The sequence below is a fragment of the Oreochromis niloticus genome, linkage group LG20 (genome assembly GCF_001858045.2).
Source record: "Oreochromis niloticus isolate F11D_XX linkage group LG20, O_niloticus_UMD_NMBU, whole genome shotgun sequence".
Classification (NCBI taxonomy): Eukaryota; Metazoa; Chordata; class Actinopteri; order Cichliformes; family Cichlidae; genus Oreochromis; species Oreochromis niloticus.
Genome location: NC_031984.2, coordinates 22181357 through 22197702, shown reverse-complemented (window position 1 = coordinate 22197702; position 16346 = coordinate 22181357). Strand labels below are relative to the sequence as shown.

The window sequence follows — 16346 nt, the reverse complement described above, 5'->3', positions numbered from 1 at the left end:
CATGTCAGAGCTTTACATTCGGGTGGCTGAGGAAGAAAATGAGGAACCCATGGAGATCCCGTCAGAGGACGATGGCACTGTTTTGCTGTCATCGGTAGCAGCGCAGTTTCCAGGGGCTTGCGGGCTGCGATACAGAAACCCAGAGACCCAGTGCATGAGGGGAGTCCGGCTTGTGGAGGGTGTCCTGCACCCACCGGAGAACGACTGGGGAAACCTGGTGTACATTGTCAATTACCCCAAAGGTATGCCAGGTGTTTGTGTCATTATAAACATGTAAGCAAATTGACAACCCTGCCCACAAACTGCCTGTTAAGTTGATTTGACTACAACTAGTTAAAAGTACCAATACATGGTATTACAATTAACGCTTTAATGCTCGGGATTGGTCCAAATTTGAACATAAAGTGTTGTTTTGTGTTCATATTGTGCTGAAGCTGCTTTGCCCAACACCTAAGCATGTGCGCTGTATTTTAACTCTCATAAAAAAATGTTTGTGACTGTAAAGTAGTATTATATTACAAAATTCAGCAGCATCACAAACTGGAGCCTCTAAAAGATACCTTAAAGAGAGATCACTGTATTAGATTGTTCTAAAAAGACACAAATGACACCAACAAAAAACATTGTGAGACAGGTGACTGAACTGGATTAAAGCCCTGTATTTAATAGCTTGCTTACTGAATGTGACCAAATCCGGCAGCAAGGTTGTGACAACTGTGGAAAATTATAACAGATTAGTTGATGCTGTTATGGCAACATGTTATTGAAATAGTAAACACAGTTGTATTTCGGTTTTCTGCCGTTTTTTTTAATTTAGGGGAGTTTTGTAATTATATAAGACAAGGGTTTTGATTGCTTTTTTTTCTCACTGGCATGATTTATTTATTCTTCATAGATAACAAAAGAAAGATGGAGGAAATAGACGCTGCCTCAGTTGTGAAAATTAAAAGGGGCTTTCAGAAGACATCGGATCTTATTGTCCTCGGGTTGCCATGGAAAACAACAGAACAAGACCTCAAGGATTATTTCAGTACCTTTGGAGAGGTCATCATGGTGCAGGTATTGATGTGTCATGTGACTGTGAATGTTTTCTCAGTTCTTTTCTAGACGTTGAGCGCAACGAGGGTGTGACTTTTGTTTGTGTACTAATGATTTTGCTCACCTCGCCCATTTTCAGGTGAAGAGAGATGCAAAAACTGGCAATTCAAAAGGTTTTGGGTTCGTCCGGTTCACCGACTATGAGACGCAAACCAAAGTCATCGCTCAGAGGCACATGATTGACGGGAGATGGTGTGACTGTAAACTTCCCAATTCAAAGGTGGGTTGGGCACGATTATACCATGTCTCAAAAAAGTGCTTCTGGTAGAAATTGATTTCTTTACATTAAAGATCAGTGAATAAGGTCTGGTATAAATTCCTTTTTAGGTTTATATGTAGGCTTACAGGACCTGTTACTGCTTGTTGATCTGTGTCACATGTTCACATTCATTCACATTCACCTCGGATTAGGATTGGGTTTCCACACTTACAAGCAGGGGTTTTAAAGTCATTGCAATGAATTTTTAAAAACACATCTTCATTAATAATGTAAGTTTAACACGGGTTGCAAATGTTGATTAGATTTTGTCAAACTGAATCTGGATTGTTGAGCAGCATGACTTAAAATGAAATGGTGGCTGTGCCTGTTCTTCCTTTCAGGCATGTCCTGATGAGCCGATGCGGAGCCGTAAAATCTTTGTTGGTCGCTGCACGGAGGACATGACAACTGATGATCTGAGGCAGTACTTCATGCAGTATGGTGAAGTCACAGACGTCTTCATTCCCAAACCTTTCCGGGCGTTTGCTTTTGTCACATTTGCTGATGACCAGGTAAGAGTGACCTTAAATGACGGGCTTTGAATATGAGTAGATGGTATTATACAGGAAGAGTGAGGAATACCTAATATGTATGTTTAGATAAAACAAAAACAAATTTATAATATCAGTAATTATATGCATATAAGTTTGGTGTAGTAGTGGAAAACATGAGAGCTCAGTTACAGATTTATACTGTAAATACCTCTTGATACCTGGTATTTATAGTGTACGGAGTATTTATTTACCTGTTAGAAAAAAGAAATACAAAGAAAAAAGAAATACACAGACTTAGTAACTCATTTCTTTCTCAGGTTGCCCAAGCTCTGTGTGGAGAGGACCTGATCATCAAGGGTGTCAGCGTGCACATCTCCAATGCTGAGCCCAAACACAATAATAGTAGGCAAATGATGGATCGAGGGCGTTTCGGGGCTGGTGGGTTCAATCAGGGCTATGGCAGTAATCGCGGTGGACTAGGCAGCGGTAGCGGAGGGGTTAACTTCGGGGCTCTCGGTCTAAACCCAGCCATGGTCGCGGCCGCTCAGGCAGCGCTGCAGAGCAGTTGGGGAATGATGGGCATGCTGGCTAACCAGCAGGGTCTGACCACAACAGCAGGCACAGCCACTACAACCAGAGACCAGACCTATAGCTCTGCGAGCACCAGTTACAGCAGCCCAAACTCAGCAAGCCTTGGTTGGGCTGCAGGCACTAACACGGCCACCAGCAGCGGCTTCAGCTCTGGCTTTGGTGCATCTATGGAGTCTAAGTCTTCTAGTTGGGGAATGTAGATAGCTACGAGCTAATTTTTTCTGTTGCTATAAGGCTGATCTGGTAAGTATACATATGAGGGGGAATGGCTTAGATATTCTGTTATTTAAAAAAAGAAAAAATACACTGCCTTTTATTTTGTTAAAGAGGAAATTTATACTTGTGTGTGACTTATGTAGTCATGCATTGAATGGGTGAGAAGTGTAGTTTGTTAGTGGAAGCTGCCACACTACCTGGTTTTGTTTTTTGAGAATATGTTCTACAAAGATGACTGTGCATGCAGGATAAAATTATTTATAAACGTGCACGAGTATCTCAAGAGCCCCCTGATTGCCTCTTGTGAAATGATGGGCTTTCTATAATTACATATAAATATATATATGTATGTATGCATTTGATTTTATCTTTGTTTTTGTTTGACATCTTTTGGAAACGCCTTCATGGAAATCTCTTCTGCAGTTCACCAACTCTTTCCCAATTTCCCGGGAGGAAGCGCCTCATTGGCAGCAATGTTCGACAGATCTCAGTATCATTTCCCCTCCTCCCATGTGTAAATGCTTTGTCATCCAAGAACACAGCTTCACTCTGCATATACTGTATTAGACGGTGGGTGTTGTCTTTTTTTCCTCTCCCCCTTTTTAATTTTTTAAATTTTTGGGATATAGAAATTTTGTCTGCTGTTGTCACGTTTTTGAGATCAGTGAGTGGGATTGGTGTTGGACCGAGTGAGAGTGAGCGAACGGGAGAGCGAAATGAAAGAAAGCGGTGTGAGAAGGACTGTTGGTGCGGAGTTTTTTCTTTTTTGTTTGTTTTTCTTTTGGTTTGTTGGTTTTTTTGTTTGTTTGTTTTTTTTAATTCAAAAGAGACAAATGCCTGCGAGAGTTGAGAAGAACCTGTGGCTTTGTGCGAGTGTGAGAGGAAGAAACCAGTACGAGTGTGTTCATCATGGCCATCACAAGGACATTTATTGCATCTCGAGATCCCTACGGTCTCTTTCTCTCATTGTTTTCTATCAACCTTAATTCTTTAAAATCACAGTGAAATGTCAAGTGCTATGAGTATTTGTATCCTTTTGTAGCTTTCTCTTGCTATCTGATTTGACGTGAATGCTGTGTCTGGTTGTGTGCTTTACTTTCTCCTTGTTACCACCCTCTCTGTGTGAAAATGTGACCTTGTGCTAGTGAAGTCTGTGTGGGTGGGTGGGGTTGGGGGACACTGAAAGAGTGCTGAAGTTTGAAAGCGAGCTCAGAAGTTGATGTGGTGAATGTTTGACAAGTTCCCATTGAAAGTTTGTGTTTGAAGTGGTTACGAATGCATTTTCTATGTTTTGTGAATAAAGGGAAGTCTGAAATAAAATTGAATTTGACTAGGTATAATGCCCTCTTGATAGTCACTTATTTTTAACTTACTTTACATTAATTGAACTGCCAACACTTTAATTCACATGTATAGGGACCTCGGACACGGAAAGCCCAGGTTTTCGTCTGAATGAAGGTTGGAGTCAGTTGCGTGGGAGACGAAGCCTTTGTTGGGTGTGCCGGTGCAAACCACAATGAACCTTAATCCTGAAAAGGATCTTCTTCACCTCACTTGCAAGAAACCTTGGACCACCAAATTTAGAGCGGACCATACTCGGTGACAATCAAGGTATTTTTTTTTGTCATACATAAAGATGTCACAGTTGGGACCAAAGTAACACCTGCTGCTTGGCAGTGATCATTCCTTTGTCTGGTCCCCAATCTGTGCGACAGGTCTTGCCTTACTAAAACTGGGTGTTTGTCAGTAAACGCTTTATTCTTTTGTCTCCCAACAGTCACTGACATCAAAGTAATAACCAGTCGGGTGTTTGATGTGGTCAAAAATGATATCGGTGTAGCAGGAAGCTGTCTTGTTCTGTTTACCTTGATTGTAAAGTGGCTGAAATGTATCACCTGGCTGATCTTTTTTTTTTTTTTCCTCAAAGGGACTTAACTGACTGAACAGCAGCAATTCACACATTGTATTCTGACATATTAGTATTGCATTGTTAAATAAAGCTTTGGAGTTTTTAATCATTGTGGTCTCTCAATGTAGATAAAATGTCACTTTTATTTTTTTCCAGGCCATAATCTCTAGTTTTCCTTGCTTTTAATCCATATCGCTTTTTAACATTTATTTGAAAACTTGGATTCAATTCAGATTTAGTCCTCTTGTTAAAACTGCTTCAGCATCCTGCAAAAAGCTAGCTCATATATAATGTATATAGAAGATAGACTATATAAACAGACTCTTTTAGTCTTTCTTGGTGGATGTAATTTACATTTTCCTCCTGATGATGGTGCCGTTGTACAGTTTTTGCTACTTGTTGGACGGGACTCTCACATCCCCTTCATATATTAAAATTTGGTGATATTTTCCATTTTTAAATGGCTGTAGGAGTTTGTGAAAATTTGTCTGCACACTCAAGACTACTATGAAACTAAACATACAAGTCATCAGTTGACAATCAGAATGCATCTCCCAAGTTTGCTTTTATGTACAAGCATTATTAAAAATGTTTTATCTAAAATCTTTTAGACTCTAAATTACTCTTAATGTGTGGAAACCACGTATTTTTATGGGCTGTCTGACAAGGTTTCTGAAAAGTTATTTTTGGTGTGAAATTATTTGAGATGAGCTTATTAAAACTGTACATAAATGCAGAAATTGTGATTTTTTTTTGATTTTTTTTTTAAGAACTGAAAAAAGGCATCAAAACCAGATCAGTTTAAGTTTTACCTAAAAAATTCAATGAATAACAGAGAAGTTTGTACATCTCTCAGAATTACTCTGCAATAATACCAGAAGTACAAGATAGTGGGTATAAATCTTTTCCTTGTGCTTAAACATAACATTTATTATACATACAGCCATGATCTTTAAAAGGTCCTCCTATAACTCAAATTCTCCATAGAGAATAACGTTTCTCACAGTGTGATTTAATGTGGTTTCTCCCACTGCAAGCAGGTTGCAAAGGTTTTCCAGAGGAATTTGTCTCAGCTTGATCTTTTCCAGGATGCAGTCTGGTTTCTGAGAGTCCTCTCTGCGGTCTTGTCAGAGGTATGCACCAGGACTGATTATCTGAATTAAACGAATGGGTCCATGAGAAAAATTTCTGTATTTTCTTATGACTTGCAAGCAAAAATGTACCTAGATTTTTGTTTTTATAATTTAAATTGAAGCCTGTGGAGAACCAAGTGTGCAAACGCCCAAACCTCTTGTTCCATCAGTCCCAGATTGTCAGTGGTTGGTGGAGCGTAATATTGAAGTACCAGACAAAATAATCTCACTCTTACTACACCTGCTGCACTCAGTCTCAGTTAGATCATATTTTAAGCCCTGCAGTCTCATTCATACACCCTCAAGCGTGACTCACTTCCAACTGACGTCAGTTCCAATCCAAATTAAACCTCTCTCCACCTACCCACGCATTTTTATGTTTTTTGTGATTTATTGTGATGTAAGCACAGAGTTCAAACTGATTCTTCTGTTCTACTATTCCTATAAGTAATTTAGAAATTTTACACAACATTTAGAAAGCGTAATCTATCATTATGTCTTGTATTTAACTTGCTTTGTTATATCATGAAGCAGAAGTATTCAAGCCTTTAATTTTAATACTCTAATACTTAAGAGTTGTGACTTTCTGTATTTGTATTATCTTAATAACAATGAGCCAAACACCACTGCATTGTGTGATAACTTCTTTCATTATAACCAGTTTGTAATGTACTTCAATGTACTTGACTACAATAAACGTTCAAGTTCTAAAGATGAATTTTTAAAAAAATAAAATCTTCTATCTTTTAAATTAGGCAATTTAACTGTAACAAAGCTTTGCCTGCCAGTATTTTAGTACACAAGCACAATTACTGAGCTGTTTGCTTTTTCAGGGCCCATGAAACCACATAAATTTTCAGCACTGGAGCCATATGTAAAACACTGTTTTTAATGTGTCTTAAATGATTTATAGAAATCCTTTGGATTTTGGGTTTGATCTTGACTAAAATCAAGTTGTTGACCGTCATCCAGTCCTCCTCCTGCATCGTCATCACGCTGTCTGGTGTCTCCTTGGTGCCTGCTTTGTCTGCACATGACTCAGAGGTGTCATCTTGCACCTGCCCTGCCTTAACTGAGCTCTAACGGCCTCTGTGGCGTCAGGCCACATTAAGAATACAAGGCCCTATTGTAGCGAGCCTCGCTCTGATGATAGAGCTGCATGTTCATGGTACTCGAAGTGTATATATGTTGTTAAGCACTGAAATGACGGAGTTTATATTGTGTGGTTCTGCTGTGTTCCCTTTCACGATCAAAGCTCCGACACGAAGAGTCAAACGAGCTCTTTGAAGCGTCCCAAGATGGCCAAATGAAGGTCTGATGTTAACATCAATATGGTAATCACCAAAGCTATTGCAGCGCGGGTGCACTGAGGCAAAGCTTTGTTTACTGTTTAACAGCAGGTGTAATAACAGCTGTGACACACTCCTGTCAGGTACAACAACCATCACTGCTGTACGAGTTAAAGCAGTCTTGTTAGCACGAGACTTTTTACAAGACTCTTTTTACAGCAGCTGGGAATTTCCTGACAAGCCTGAAGTGCTTAAAGGATTACAGTTTTTTGTTCTTGTTTTAAAATTCAAGATTGTTATAAAATACACTTTATGAACGTAGAAACTGAGGTGAGTAATTCTGGAGAGTTGAATGTGTTTAAGGTGAGAAGGTGTTTTATGCTTCTAATGGGCAGCTAACTGTAGACCAGTACAGGAAATGAAGGTAATTAAAGCTGTGGAGTTCTATTCAACTTTCACAGCTGAAAGTGTATTGTTGCTGTTTTTTGGTCATTACTTTAACGCCACCAGGAAGCAGTATCTGCTCACAATGCTAATCCCATTTTAACCTGGCCCTTGTAGAGCAAAATCAGGTAAAAAGATAATTCTTCGTTTTTACATTCATCAGGCCCCAATCAGCCCAAATAGCAAAGAGAAATTAAAAATGCATGCCATGAAAGAGTTCAGATCTTAGGAGGTTGAATATTCACACTCACTTCATTAGATGTACCTTGCTAGTACTGTGTCGGACCCCCTTTTGCTTTCAGAAATGTTTTAATTCTTTGTAGCACAGATTCAGGACGGTGATGGAAAACCCTTCAAGATTTTGGTCCTTATTGACATGATTACATCACATTGTTGCTGCAGATTTCTGACATGTACATCCGGGACCTGACTTTCCTGTTTCACTGCATCCAAAAGGTGCTCTTCCTGTCTGAGCATTGGTGACTGTGGGGGCCATTTGAGTACAGTGAACTCGCTCAGACCAGTTTGAGATGATTTGAGCTTTGTGATATAGGGTTATATCCTAATGGAAGCAGCCATCAGGTGCACTGTGGGCATGGATATGGTGAAACAATGCTCATTTGGTACTAAAGAGCCTAAAGTGAACTCTAAAATAACATTACACCACCAGCAACCTGAAACACTGATACATGCTTTCATGTTGTGTATGCCACCCACTGTCCCTGGAAAAGTGTTGTTTTGAGCACTTCTTTAAGAACTACTTCTGCTGCAGCAGCCGTTGTCTTGCCAAAAAACAAAAATAAGCACATTTTTTCTAAAACAAACGTCTCCAGCCAAATAAGTGCTCATGAGGAGCTGGCTAAATGAAAGCCAGTGACTTTTGGCCATTTTCCAGTTTTGAAGACAAAAGATTTAAAGCTTTGAACCAGGCTTTAAACCCCACGTCTCTTCTCTCCAGTAGTAGTCAGTGTATAAAAATAAAGCTTTTATGAAAGCACAGAATAAAAAATTAGGCTAAAGGCCTCTGAGTGATACTGACTGAAGACACGTGTGAGTTCAGGAGGTAGCCCATTTCCTTCAGGCTTTGAGGTGTTGTGTATTCAGAGATGCTCTTCTGCATACCTTAGTTGTAATGAGTGGTTATTTGACCACTCTATTGCCTTTCTATGAGCTTGATGCAGTTTGGCCATTCTCCTCTGACCTCTGATATCAACAGTTTTTGCCCAGAGAACTGCTGCTCACTTCTTACTTTCTTTTTCCAGACCATTTTCTGTAAACCCTAGAGATGATTGTGCAGGAAAATCTACTTGTATCAGCAGTTTTGGCAATACTCAGACCATCCTGTCTGGCACCAACAACCCTGCCACGTTTAAAGTCGCTTAAATCACCTTTCTGCCCCATTCTGATGTTTGGTTTGAATTTCAATAGGTTGTCTTAACCACATCTACAAGCCTACATGCATTGATTTGCTGCTATCTGATTGGCTGATTAACTATTTGCATTAATGAGCAGTTTAACCGGTATACCTAATAAACAGCTGTTTATTTATCTAAGAATTGTTTCTAAGGTTTCACAGCCATTTTTATAGTGACCTGCTGCATTTGAAGTCAGTTTTTCCCATGTTATTTAAATTGTAGAGCATACCTAACATTATGTTGTCTAATAAAAAAGCAAAGAAAAATGTCTCACAGTTTATTGTACTGTATGCTACAGTATCATTGAATAAGTCTCCCTGTTGGTGTCCACTAAAACAGTGAAGGGTTAACATGAGTCTTAGGGCCACCTGCTGGGCAACCACTCAAAAGACAACACATGAAATAGTTCATTTGTCATTTCACTGTGGTGACCTGTTATTATCACATTCATTGTTAATATTTGTGATATTGTTTTGATACAGATCAGTATGTGTAGCTACAGATTTTAATTATTCTTACCATCTGGAATTGGTAGTGCATTCACTTGGCAAGCAAAAGATTGCTGGTTCGATTCCCACCGGAGACACCGCCCCTTTAGGGTTGCGTCAGGAGTGTCATGTGGTGTAAAACTCCACCATATCAGATGTGTGGAGCTACTTGCTATTTTTAAAATAAAGTTGTTTTATAAATTGTCTTCATCAGTGTTAAAAGGTTATGTGGATCAGAATGTCTTTGCCTTTAAAATGCATGTCACGGTTATATATCACGGTCCTCTGTAACTTGTTGCCTTATTTAGTATCACACACTTCAATCCTGTTTACAGCATCCAGACAGTTAAGGACCATTCAAGCTAATTATAGAGGGATTGAAAATCTTTATTTAGCCTAACACAGCACAGTGCAAGGGTTCACCTTAATCCAGTGTTAACACCGTGGACCCCGTGCCCAACATGACTGTGAAACAGTCATGGCGGCCTGTGTAATATCGAGATGAAGTCACACATCCCCTCTGACTACATCAAAATACACAGGGGGTTGTCTACAGTGCACATAATCTATTGTTCTACCTCTTGATAAATATAACTGCAACAAGTCTCTGTGAGAAGTAAAAAGTTGGTTGAAGTGGATTCTGGGTCCTAGATGGTGGAAAATTGAAAGATGGAATGTTTAAAATCTTCATTTGTTGATAACGTCCCCTCGTCCTCGGTCTTCCATCGTGTTTGCTTTTGGGTGTCGTGAAGATCTCCCTTAAGCATTGTAGGATGAAGAGGAGACATTTCCGCCATGACCTGTCCAGTTGGTGTGGATGAAATGACCGGGGTTTGAGAGTAGCTCATATGTGTGGGCTCCAAAGTAGTCCCTCTGAGCCTAAAAACACAGCCAGATACAGTTACCTTTTTAAAATCTGCAAATCCTTAAAATAGTTTATCCAAAAGATTCACGATATAAAAAAGGATTTTATAGCATCTAGACTCCAGCACAAGACTCAAGCTACAAGGGATCTATTATTCTGATACGCCTCCTATAGTGGAGGCGTGACCGTTTCCAGAATTGTGTTACCTGAAGAAGGTTGGCGGGCAGCTTGTCATGTCTGTAGCCATCATAGAAGGACAGAGCGGTAGTGAAACAGGGCATGGGGATGCCATGTTGGACTCCAGTGCTGACTGTTCTGCGCCATGACTCCTACAGCAGGAGAGTAAACAGAATGAAGACATAATTAAGTTTGTTTACAGGACTAAATTAAATCACTGTGAATCTGGTCATAAATTAGAGGTCATCTCAAGGCTTTTGGTAACCAAAACAATCACTGCAGCATTCTCATCAGCTCAAATTCTGCAAGACTCACTACGACTGCAAAACTTACAAAGGAAAAACCTGGAAATATGGGAAGGGGAGAAGGGAAAAAATGTATTGTGTACTTGGGTCTATTGGGATGGATTCAATTCTGATCATCTTCACACAGTTTGAATTAGTTCATCTGTTAAATGTAAAGGGAACCCAGACCACTATATCACAAATCAACCAGAGGGCTGGTGACTACAAGACAAGTCGTACTGTTGCTTCACTCCTTTTCTATATTTAAAAAAAGAGGAAATAACTTGTTTTTTTGTGCCTTTGTCAATGTGGTGATTGCAGGTTATTGCTTGGCCACTTCCTCCTTCCTCATACCTGGCAGTCTTGCACAGCGTTACTGAAGAAAGTGTCCAGCAGCAAGTTCTGCAGCTCAGCGTTCCTGTCGAAAGCCTCTTTGATTTTACCCAAGAAGACACTAGAAGAGGAAAAGCAGTGTTAATGTTCTCCCGACATACTGTAATAAAAACTCCATTTAAACAAAGTTCAATGCCCTTTGAGAACTTCATCCCCATTAGCTGGCTGGTGACTGTACACTGCAAATTATGAGTGTTAAATGTGCGATTACGCAACGACTGTGCCAGATTACAAAGTAAACCAGTGTCACAATCACAATTTCCTCATTCTTCTCTCTCAATATGATTTTATGGGAAGAGTCCTTTTGTTCCTCTCTTTTCTCACTCCAACATTACAACACAACGCATTGACAAAAAGGTGATTTTATAACCTTATGGCACTGCATAAAGGTTTTTCTTGCACCTAAAGAAACTGCAGCTTAACTCAAATGTTCTTAAATCTTACTCAAGCAACAAAAACTTCTGTTTTAGTCGAGCTTTCTTAACAAGGGCTCTCAGACACCCTCGCCCCCACTGTTTGGACAACAGTGTTGAAACTTTTGCACAACATGGAAGTGAGGCAAACTTCTGCTGTGTGGACACATGAGGGCAAAAGTACCTTCGAATGATGCAGCCTCCTCTCCACATCAGGGCGATCGCACCGTAGTTGAGCGTCCAGCCGAACTCTTTGGCTGCCTGACGCAGCAGCATGAATCCCTGCGCGTAGGAAATGATCTTGGACGCATACAGGGCCTGGACAAATGAAAACATAACAATTTTCATATTACTTTCACATTTTTCAATAGTAATTAGTCTTTTTTGTTTTATAAAAAGTGTTTAATTCGACAGAAGCAGCTAAAACTTGTAGGTCTGAAAAGTGTAATGTTTATTCATCACTTCTGATACCTGGTAATCTCAAAGGGTGCACAGACATTTTTACTTTGACCTCTCTGTGGCATGCTGCTCTAAACTGGCCCATTTAGAGTAAATGCATTTACTGTGTGTTTCACCTTTCTGATGTCTTCTAGGAAGGTAGCCTTGTTGCCGCTGAATTTGACCCCCTGTGGCCCTGACAGGCTGCGGCTGGCCTCCACTCTCTCATCCTTTAGAGAAGACAGACATCTGGCAAAGACAGCCTCCCCTGGGAGACAACAGGAGGAGAGAAGGGAGAGGAAAGAAGAGGGACAGCATTAGTGCACATACTACACACAGCGCTTTGAGTGTCACATAAACTAACTGCTCAGCTTCTTTTTTTCTTAAATAGTAATTTAGGTTTCCTGAAATCTCAAAAAAATGACAAAGCATTACATAGAATTTCCAAGCTGACAGTCACAGTGACCCTGTGCTATCAGCCAACGCTCGAGCGACAGCATGACTCAGCAGTGTTTGCAATAGGGTTTGGTAAAGCAGGCGTGCCAAAGCTACAGTAGACAAAACTCAAGGTTTCCCAGATTAGAGAGGATCGTTTCCTTGCCACTAACTGAGGAGAGTAGGAAAAAAAAACCTGTTGGGTCAGCATGACTTGCTAAAACCTGCACTGCTCTGTAACGCAATGGACTGAGTCAAACTGTCCTAGTGAGGAATGTGATCCCTGCTGGGTGAGAGCGCCTCCTGTGCATACTGCTTCGCCCTGATGGGCTTAGTTCTCACACAATGAAGCCTTTTATTCTGCACCCATCACTCTCTATTACAGCAGGGTATGCAACACAGACAGGGAACAAGCAAACACAGCAATTTAAAAAAATCTCACTTGTGGGTACATTGGATACATTTTCCATATAGTTTACCCTGCATGATTTTAAAGTTAATCATATAAAGCTTGCTTCTTGTTTAGGTCTGTTTATAAAACAGACTATGATACAGTCACAGCAAAGACCAAAGCCAAATCCCCCTTATGTCACCTGACATGCAGAGGCCATCAGAATAGCCTTCAAGCTTCTTACAGGCAACAACATATTGATCACATTCTCTAAAAGAAGCTCACAGCCCATGCTGTGTTTGCCAGCTGACAGATCAAAAGCATAAGCCCAAGAAATCTGATCATTAAAGGGTAATTTGATAAGTGGCTTTTGCGGAATTGGTACATGACACTAGCCTTTATGAGTAGTTCATTGCTTTAAGCCTCCTTTCTTCCTCTTACCGATCAGTGTGACAGGTGTCCCGTACTCGAGGGCTGAAATGGCCGTCCACTTCCCTGTGCCTTTCTGTCCAGCACTGTCGCGGATTTTGGGCAGCAGATGTTTACCGTCAGAGTCTTTGTATTTAAGGATGTTGGCTGTGATCTCAATCAGGAAGGAGTCCAGCTCCGTCTTGTTCCAGCTGTCAAAAGCCTTAAAAAACAAAACAAAAAATCAAAAACACATATTGTCTTTATATTTTACATAATTAATACTGCCAGACAAATGTGAAAGTGGTGTCATAGAAGTCCAACAAGCGCACCTGTGCCATCTCATCATGGTCCATACCCAAGACATCCTTCATTAGGTGATAGGCCTCACAGATCAGCTGCATATCTCCATACTCAATGCCGTTATGGACCATTTTCACAAAATGACCTGCACCCTCATCGCCAACCTGCTCAAGCCACACAATATTTGTTAGATGACTTGGCATAATAATAACAAATATATCTTTAATAAACATTAAATATACACGCAGATTAAAAAAAAAAATAAAAAAAATATATCACTCACCCAGTCACAACAAGGCTCTCCTGTTCCAACTTTGGCAGCGATGCTCTGGAAGATGTCCTTTATGTATGGCCTATAAAATAAACAATAACTTACACTCTGAAATTGATGAATGTTCACTGATTTTTAACACACATGAAATGAAGCTGACGACTTACCAGGCCTCTTTATGTCCACCAGGCATGAGTGAGGGTCCATAGCGTGCACCCTCCTCTCCACCACTCACTCCACTGCCAACAAACAGCAGGCCCTTCTCTTTCAGACTCTTGCACCGCCGCTATAGGATAGAAGTACATGAGCTATGACGATATCCTCTGGAATAAAGAGGTTTTGTTCCACAGTGAATGTTTATGACTTACTGTCGTGTCTCTGTATTCAGAGTTGCCACCATCAATGATGATGTCCCCAGCCTCAAGAAGAGGAACCTGAGAATGAACAGATGTAGTACAAACCCAATAAATATATGCAGGTTGGATGCAGTTTCCAAACTTTAGCCCAATTCAGGACTGACTGCTCACCAGCTTGTCAATGAAGTCATCCACAGCCTGTCCAGCCTTGACCAGCAGGATGATCCTCCTGGGCTTCTTGAGCTTGGACACCATGTCTTCCAGAGATTCTGCTCCAATCACCTTGGAGCCCTTAGCCTCGTTCTGCAGGAAGTCATGCACCTTGGACACGGTACGGTTGTAAGCGCAGACCTGTTGGAAAGATATTGAATGAGTGAAAAAAAGTGGAACAGGTTATGCAGGGAGTAGCAGCAACACACACAGGAGGCATCAACTTACCACAAAGCCGTGGTCATTCATGTTCATGATGAGGTTCTGGCCCATGACGGCCAAACCAATCAGTGCAATGTCTGCTCTGAGGAAATAAGAATCACATCACAGGTGAGAAGATCGGATAGTCTGGCTTCAGGGTAATTATCATCAAAACAGCCTTCTGTCTAGTATGCATCTAGTCATCCAGTGTATTTTTATTTCAAGTAAATTAAAACATGGGCTTCAGAGTCCTCACTCCGAAGATCCCTTTAATTTCCCAGAGTCCATAGCGACCATCACCCAATTCAATGCTGCATACACCACACATATTTTTACTAAACTCTAAAGCTGACCCCGGTCAGATAACAAGATAACAGCACCGTTAGCATTAACTACTAAAGAAGATTACTCTCAGCAAAGGAGAAAAACAAAAGAACCTCAACTAGTAGTTATAACCTTTCTATTGCCCCGACTTTGTACAAAAAAGAAACAACAGAAAAAGAAACAAAGAAACTAGTGAAGGACTTACTTGGCCATTGTGTTCTGTAGGCAAAGTAACTGTAAGGTAACTGTGTTAAAATGACAGTCGAGCTCGCACACCGGTCCTTTCCCTTAGATTTCCTCCTTGCTCGTTTTCCACTTCCTCGTTCTCATCTAAACTTGACTGAGACTCTTAGGTACGCCCACGTAGAGCAACAACCAATCGAAGAGCTTCCTGCAAACAAGCCACGTCCAAGACTAAATTTGATTGGTCTAGAATTCTGAGCAGAGCTATCGCTTCTCCTGTTGGCTCCCCCGGAAGTCACTCACGAAGCGTCAGTGCACGCCATACGTCTGCTTGAAGAAAGACCTGTTTCAGAAATGAATTTTCCTCTTTAAGTATCGCTATACAGTCAAACTTGTCTTGACTGTATAGCTTAAGAACATCATTTTGACTTGTCAGTCTCCCAGTTGGATGCCTCGTTTCTACTGGCAGCGGTCAAATCCGTCAGACCTGAGAGCTGCGCTTGCGCCACAATAGACTATATGTCTATATATCTATAAGTTCATGAATCCCTTTTTCTTTTTCTCTGGTGAATATCTGAACAAGTACATTGTGTATTTCATCTTTTAATCACAAATGCGGAAGATATGCCCATTGTTTAGCTGTGCGTGGCACAAATGTTTTTCTTATCACAACATCTAAATTTTATGATTTCAGTATAATGATTACACGCCCAGCAAGTTTTCTAAAAGAAGAATTGCCTATATATTTTTAGTAGATTATGCAACAGCACAATCAGTAATAATTTCAGTGCATATGCAGTCAATTTTCCTGTTGCTAACTAGCTCAATGCATTACAGACAGTTAAAGAGAGGATAGTGTACACATTGATTCTTGTCATGTTAAGTTATATTTCCCACGTTCTGGCACAGAAAGATGTTCTGGCTGTCTTTGTTTGAAATGTTTGCCTTTTCTTCTGTATAATGGAAATAAATGGCATCTGAAAAACTGAGGACCAGTGTGCAGAGTGTGTCGATGGGTGTTCCTGTGCTGTGAACAAAGTTTGTTTAAAAAAAAAAAGAAAGAAAGAAAAACCCAAGAAAACAAATCATCTGGAAGAGAGAGAGACAGAAAGTGATTGCTGAGCTCCTTATATACCTTCAGTTAAGGAATTAAGCACAGTGACAAATATTACTCTAAATAGGCCACTCCCCTAATCTAAATAGTCACAATAACCTGTAAGCGGATATGGAGGACTAAGGGCCATCACACAAATTTATTCAGAATAAAAGTTGTTTGTGTTTCTGTTTTGGGCAATGTCAAAATTAATATGCACAACAGCAAGTACACATTAAAAATCATAGAAAAGACAAAGTTACAC

General features: G+C 40.3%; 2 protein-coding genes across 3 annotated transcripts; one reads left to right on the top strand and one right to left on the bottom strand.

Moving 5' to 3' along the window:
* The first annotated feature begins 1 nt into the window (after nt 1).
* Nucleotides 2-5028, top strand: tardbpa (TAR DNA binding protein a). Of its 2 annotated transcripts, XR_270265.3 has the most exons (7): nt 2-242; nt 896-1059; nt 1178-1318; nt 1699-1869; nt 2169-2253; nt 3082-3228; nt 4075-5028. XR_270265.3 is itself a non-coding variant. In XM_003444799.5 (5 exons), the coding sequence occupies exons 1-5, from the start codon at nt 2-4 to the stop codon at nt 2640-2642; spliced, it is 1191 nt and encodes a 396-aa protein (XP_003444847.1). In that variant the 3' UTR covers nt 2643-3993. The 2 variants fall into 2 exon arrangements, 1 of the variants encoding a protein (XP_003444847.1); XM_003444799.5 differs by lacking the exon at nt 4075-5028 and having other exon boundaries at nt 2169-3993.
* A 4674-nt stretch (nt 5029-9702) lies between these two features.
* Nucleotides 9703-15168, bottom strand: pgd (phosphogluconate dehydrogenase). Its single transcript, XM_003444904.4, has 13 exons — nt 15011-15168; nt 14509-14584; nt 14242-14421; nt 14083-14148; nt 13882-14000; nt 13727-13796; nt 13473-13607; nt 13174-13363; nt 12044-12174; nt 11653-11786; nt 11017-11116; nt 10408-10530; nt 9703-10215 (listed from the first exon to the last, which is right to left on the bottom strand). The coding sequence occupies exons 1-13, from the start codon at nt 15016-15018 to the stop codon at nt 10096-10098; spliced, it is 1452 nt and encodes a 483-aa protein (XP_003444952.1). The 5' UTR covers nt 15019-15168; the 3' UTR covers nt 9703-10095.
* Between the last annotated feature and the right edge of the window lie 1178 nt (nt 15169-16346).

Excerpts from the sequence above, each read along its gene's own strand:
- pgd (XM_003444904.4), bottom strand. Across the intron at positions 14,422-14,508 it reads TGAATGACCACGGCTTTGTG|GTCTGCGCTTACAACCGTAC; the intron begins GTAAGTTGATGC and ends TCTTTCCAACAG. Across the intron at positions 11,117-11,652 it reads GGAGGCTGCATCATTCGAAG|TGTCTTCTTGGGTAAAATCA; the intron begins GTACTTTTGCCC and ends TTCCTCTTCTAG.
- tardbpa (XM_003444799.5), top strand. The coding sequence starts at position 2 with ATGTCAGAGCTTTACATTCGGGTGGCTGAGGAAGAAAATGAGGAACCC. Across the intron at positions 243-895 it reads CATTGTCAATTACCCCAAAG|ATAACAAAAGAAAGATGGAG; the intron begins GTATGCCAGGTG and ends TATTCTTCATAG. Across the intron at positions 1,319-1,698 it reads GTAAACTTCCCAATTCAAAG|GCATGTCCTGATGAGCCGAT; the intron begins GTGGGTTGGGCA and ends TCTTCCTTTCAG.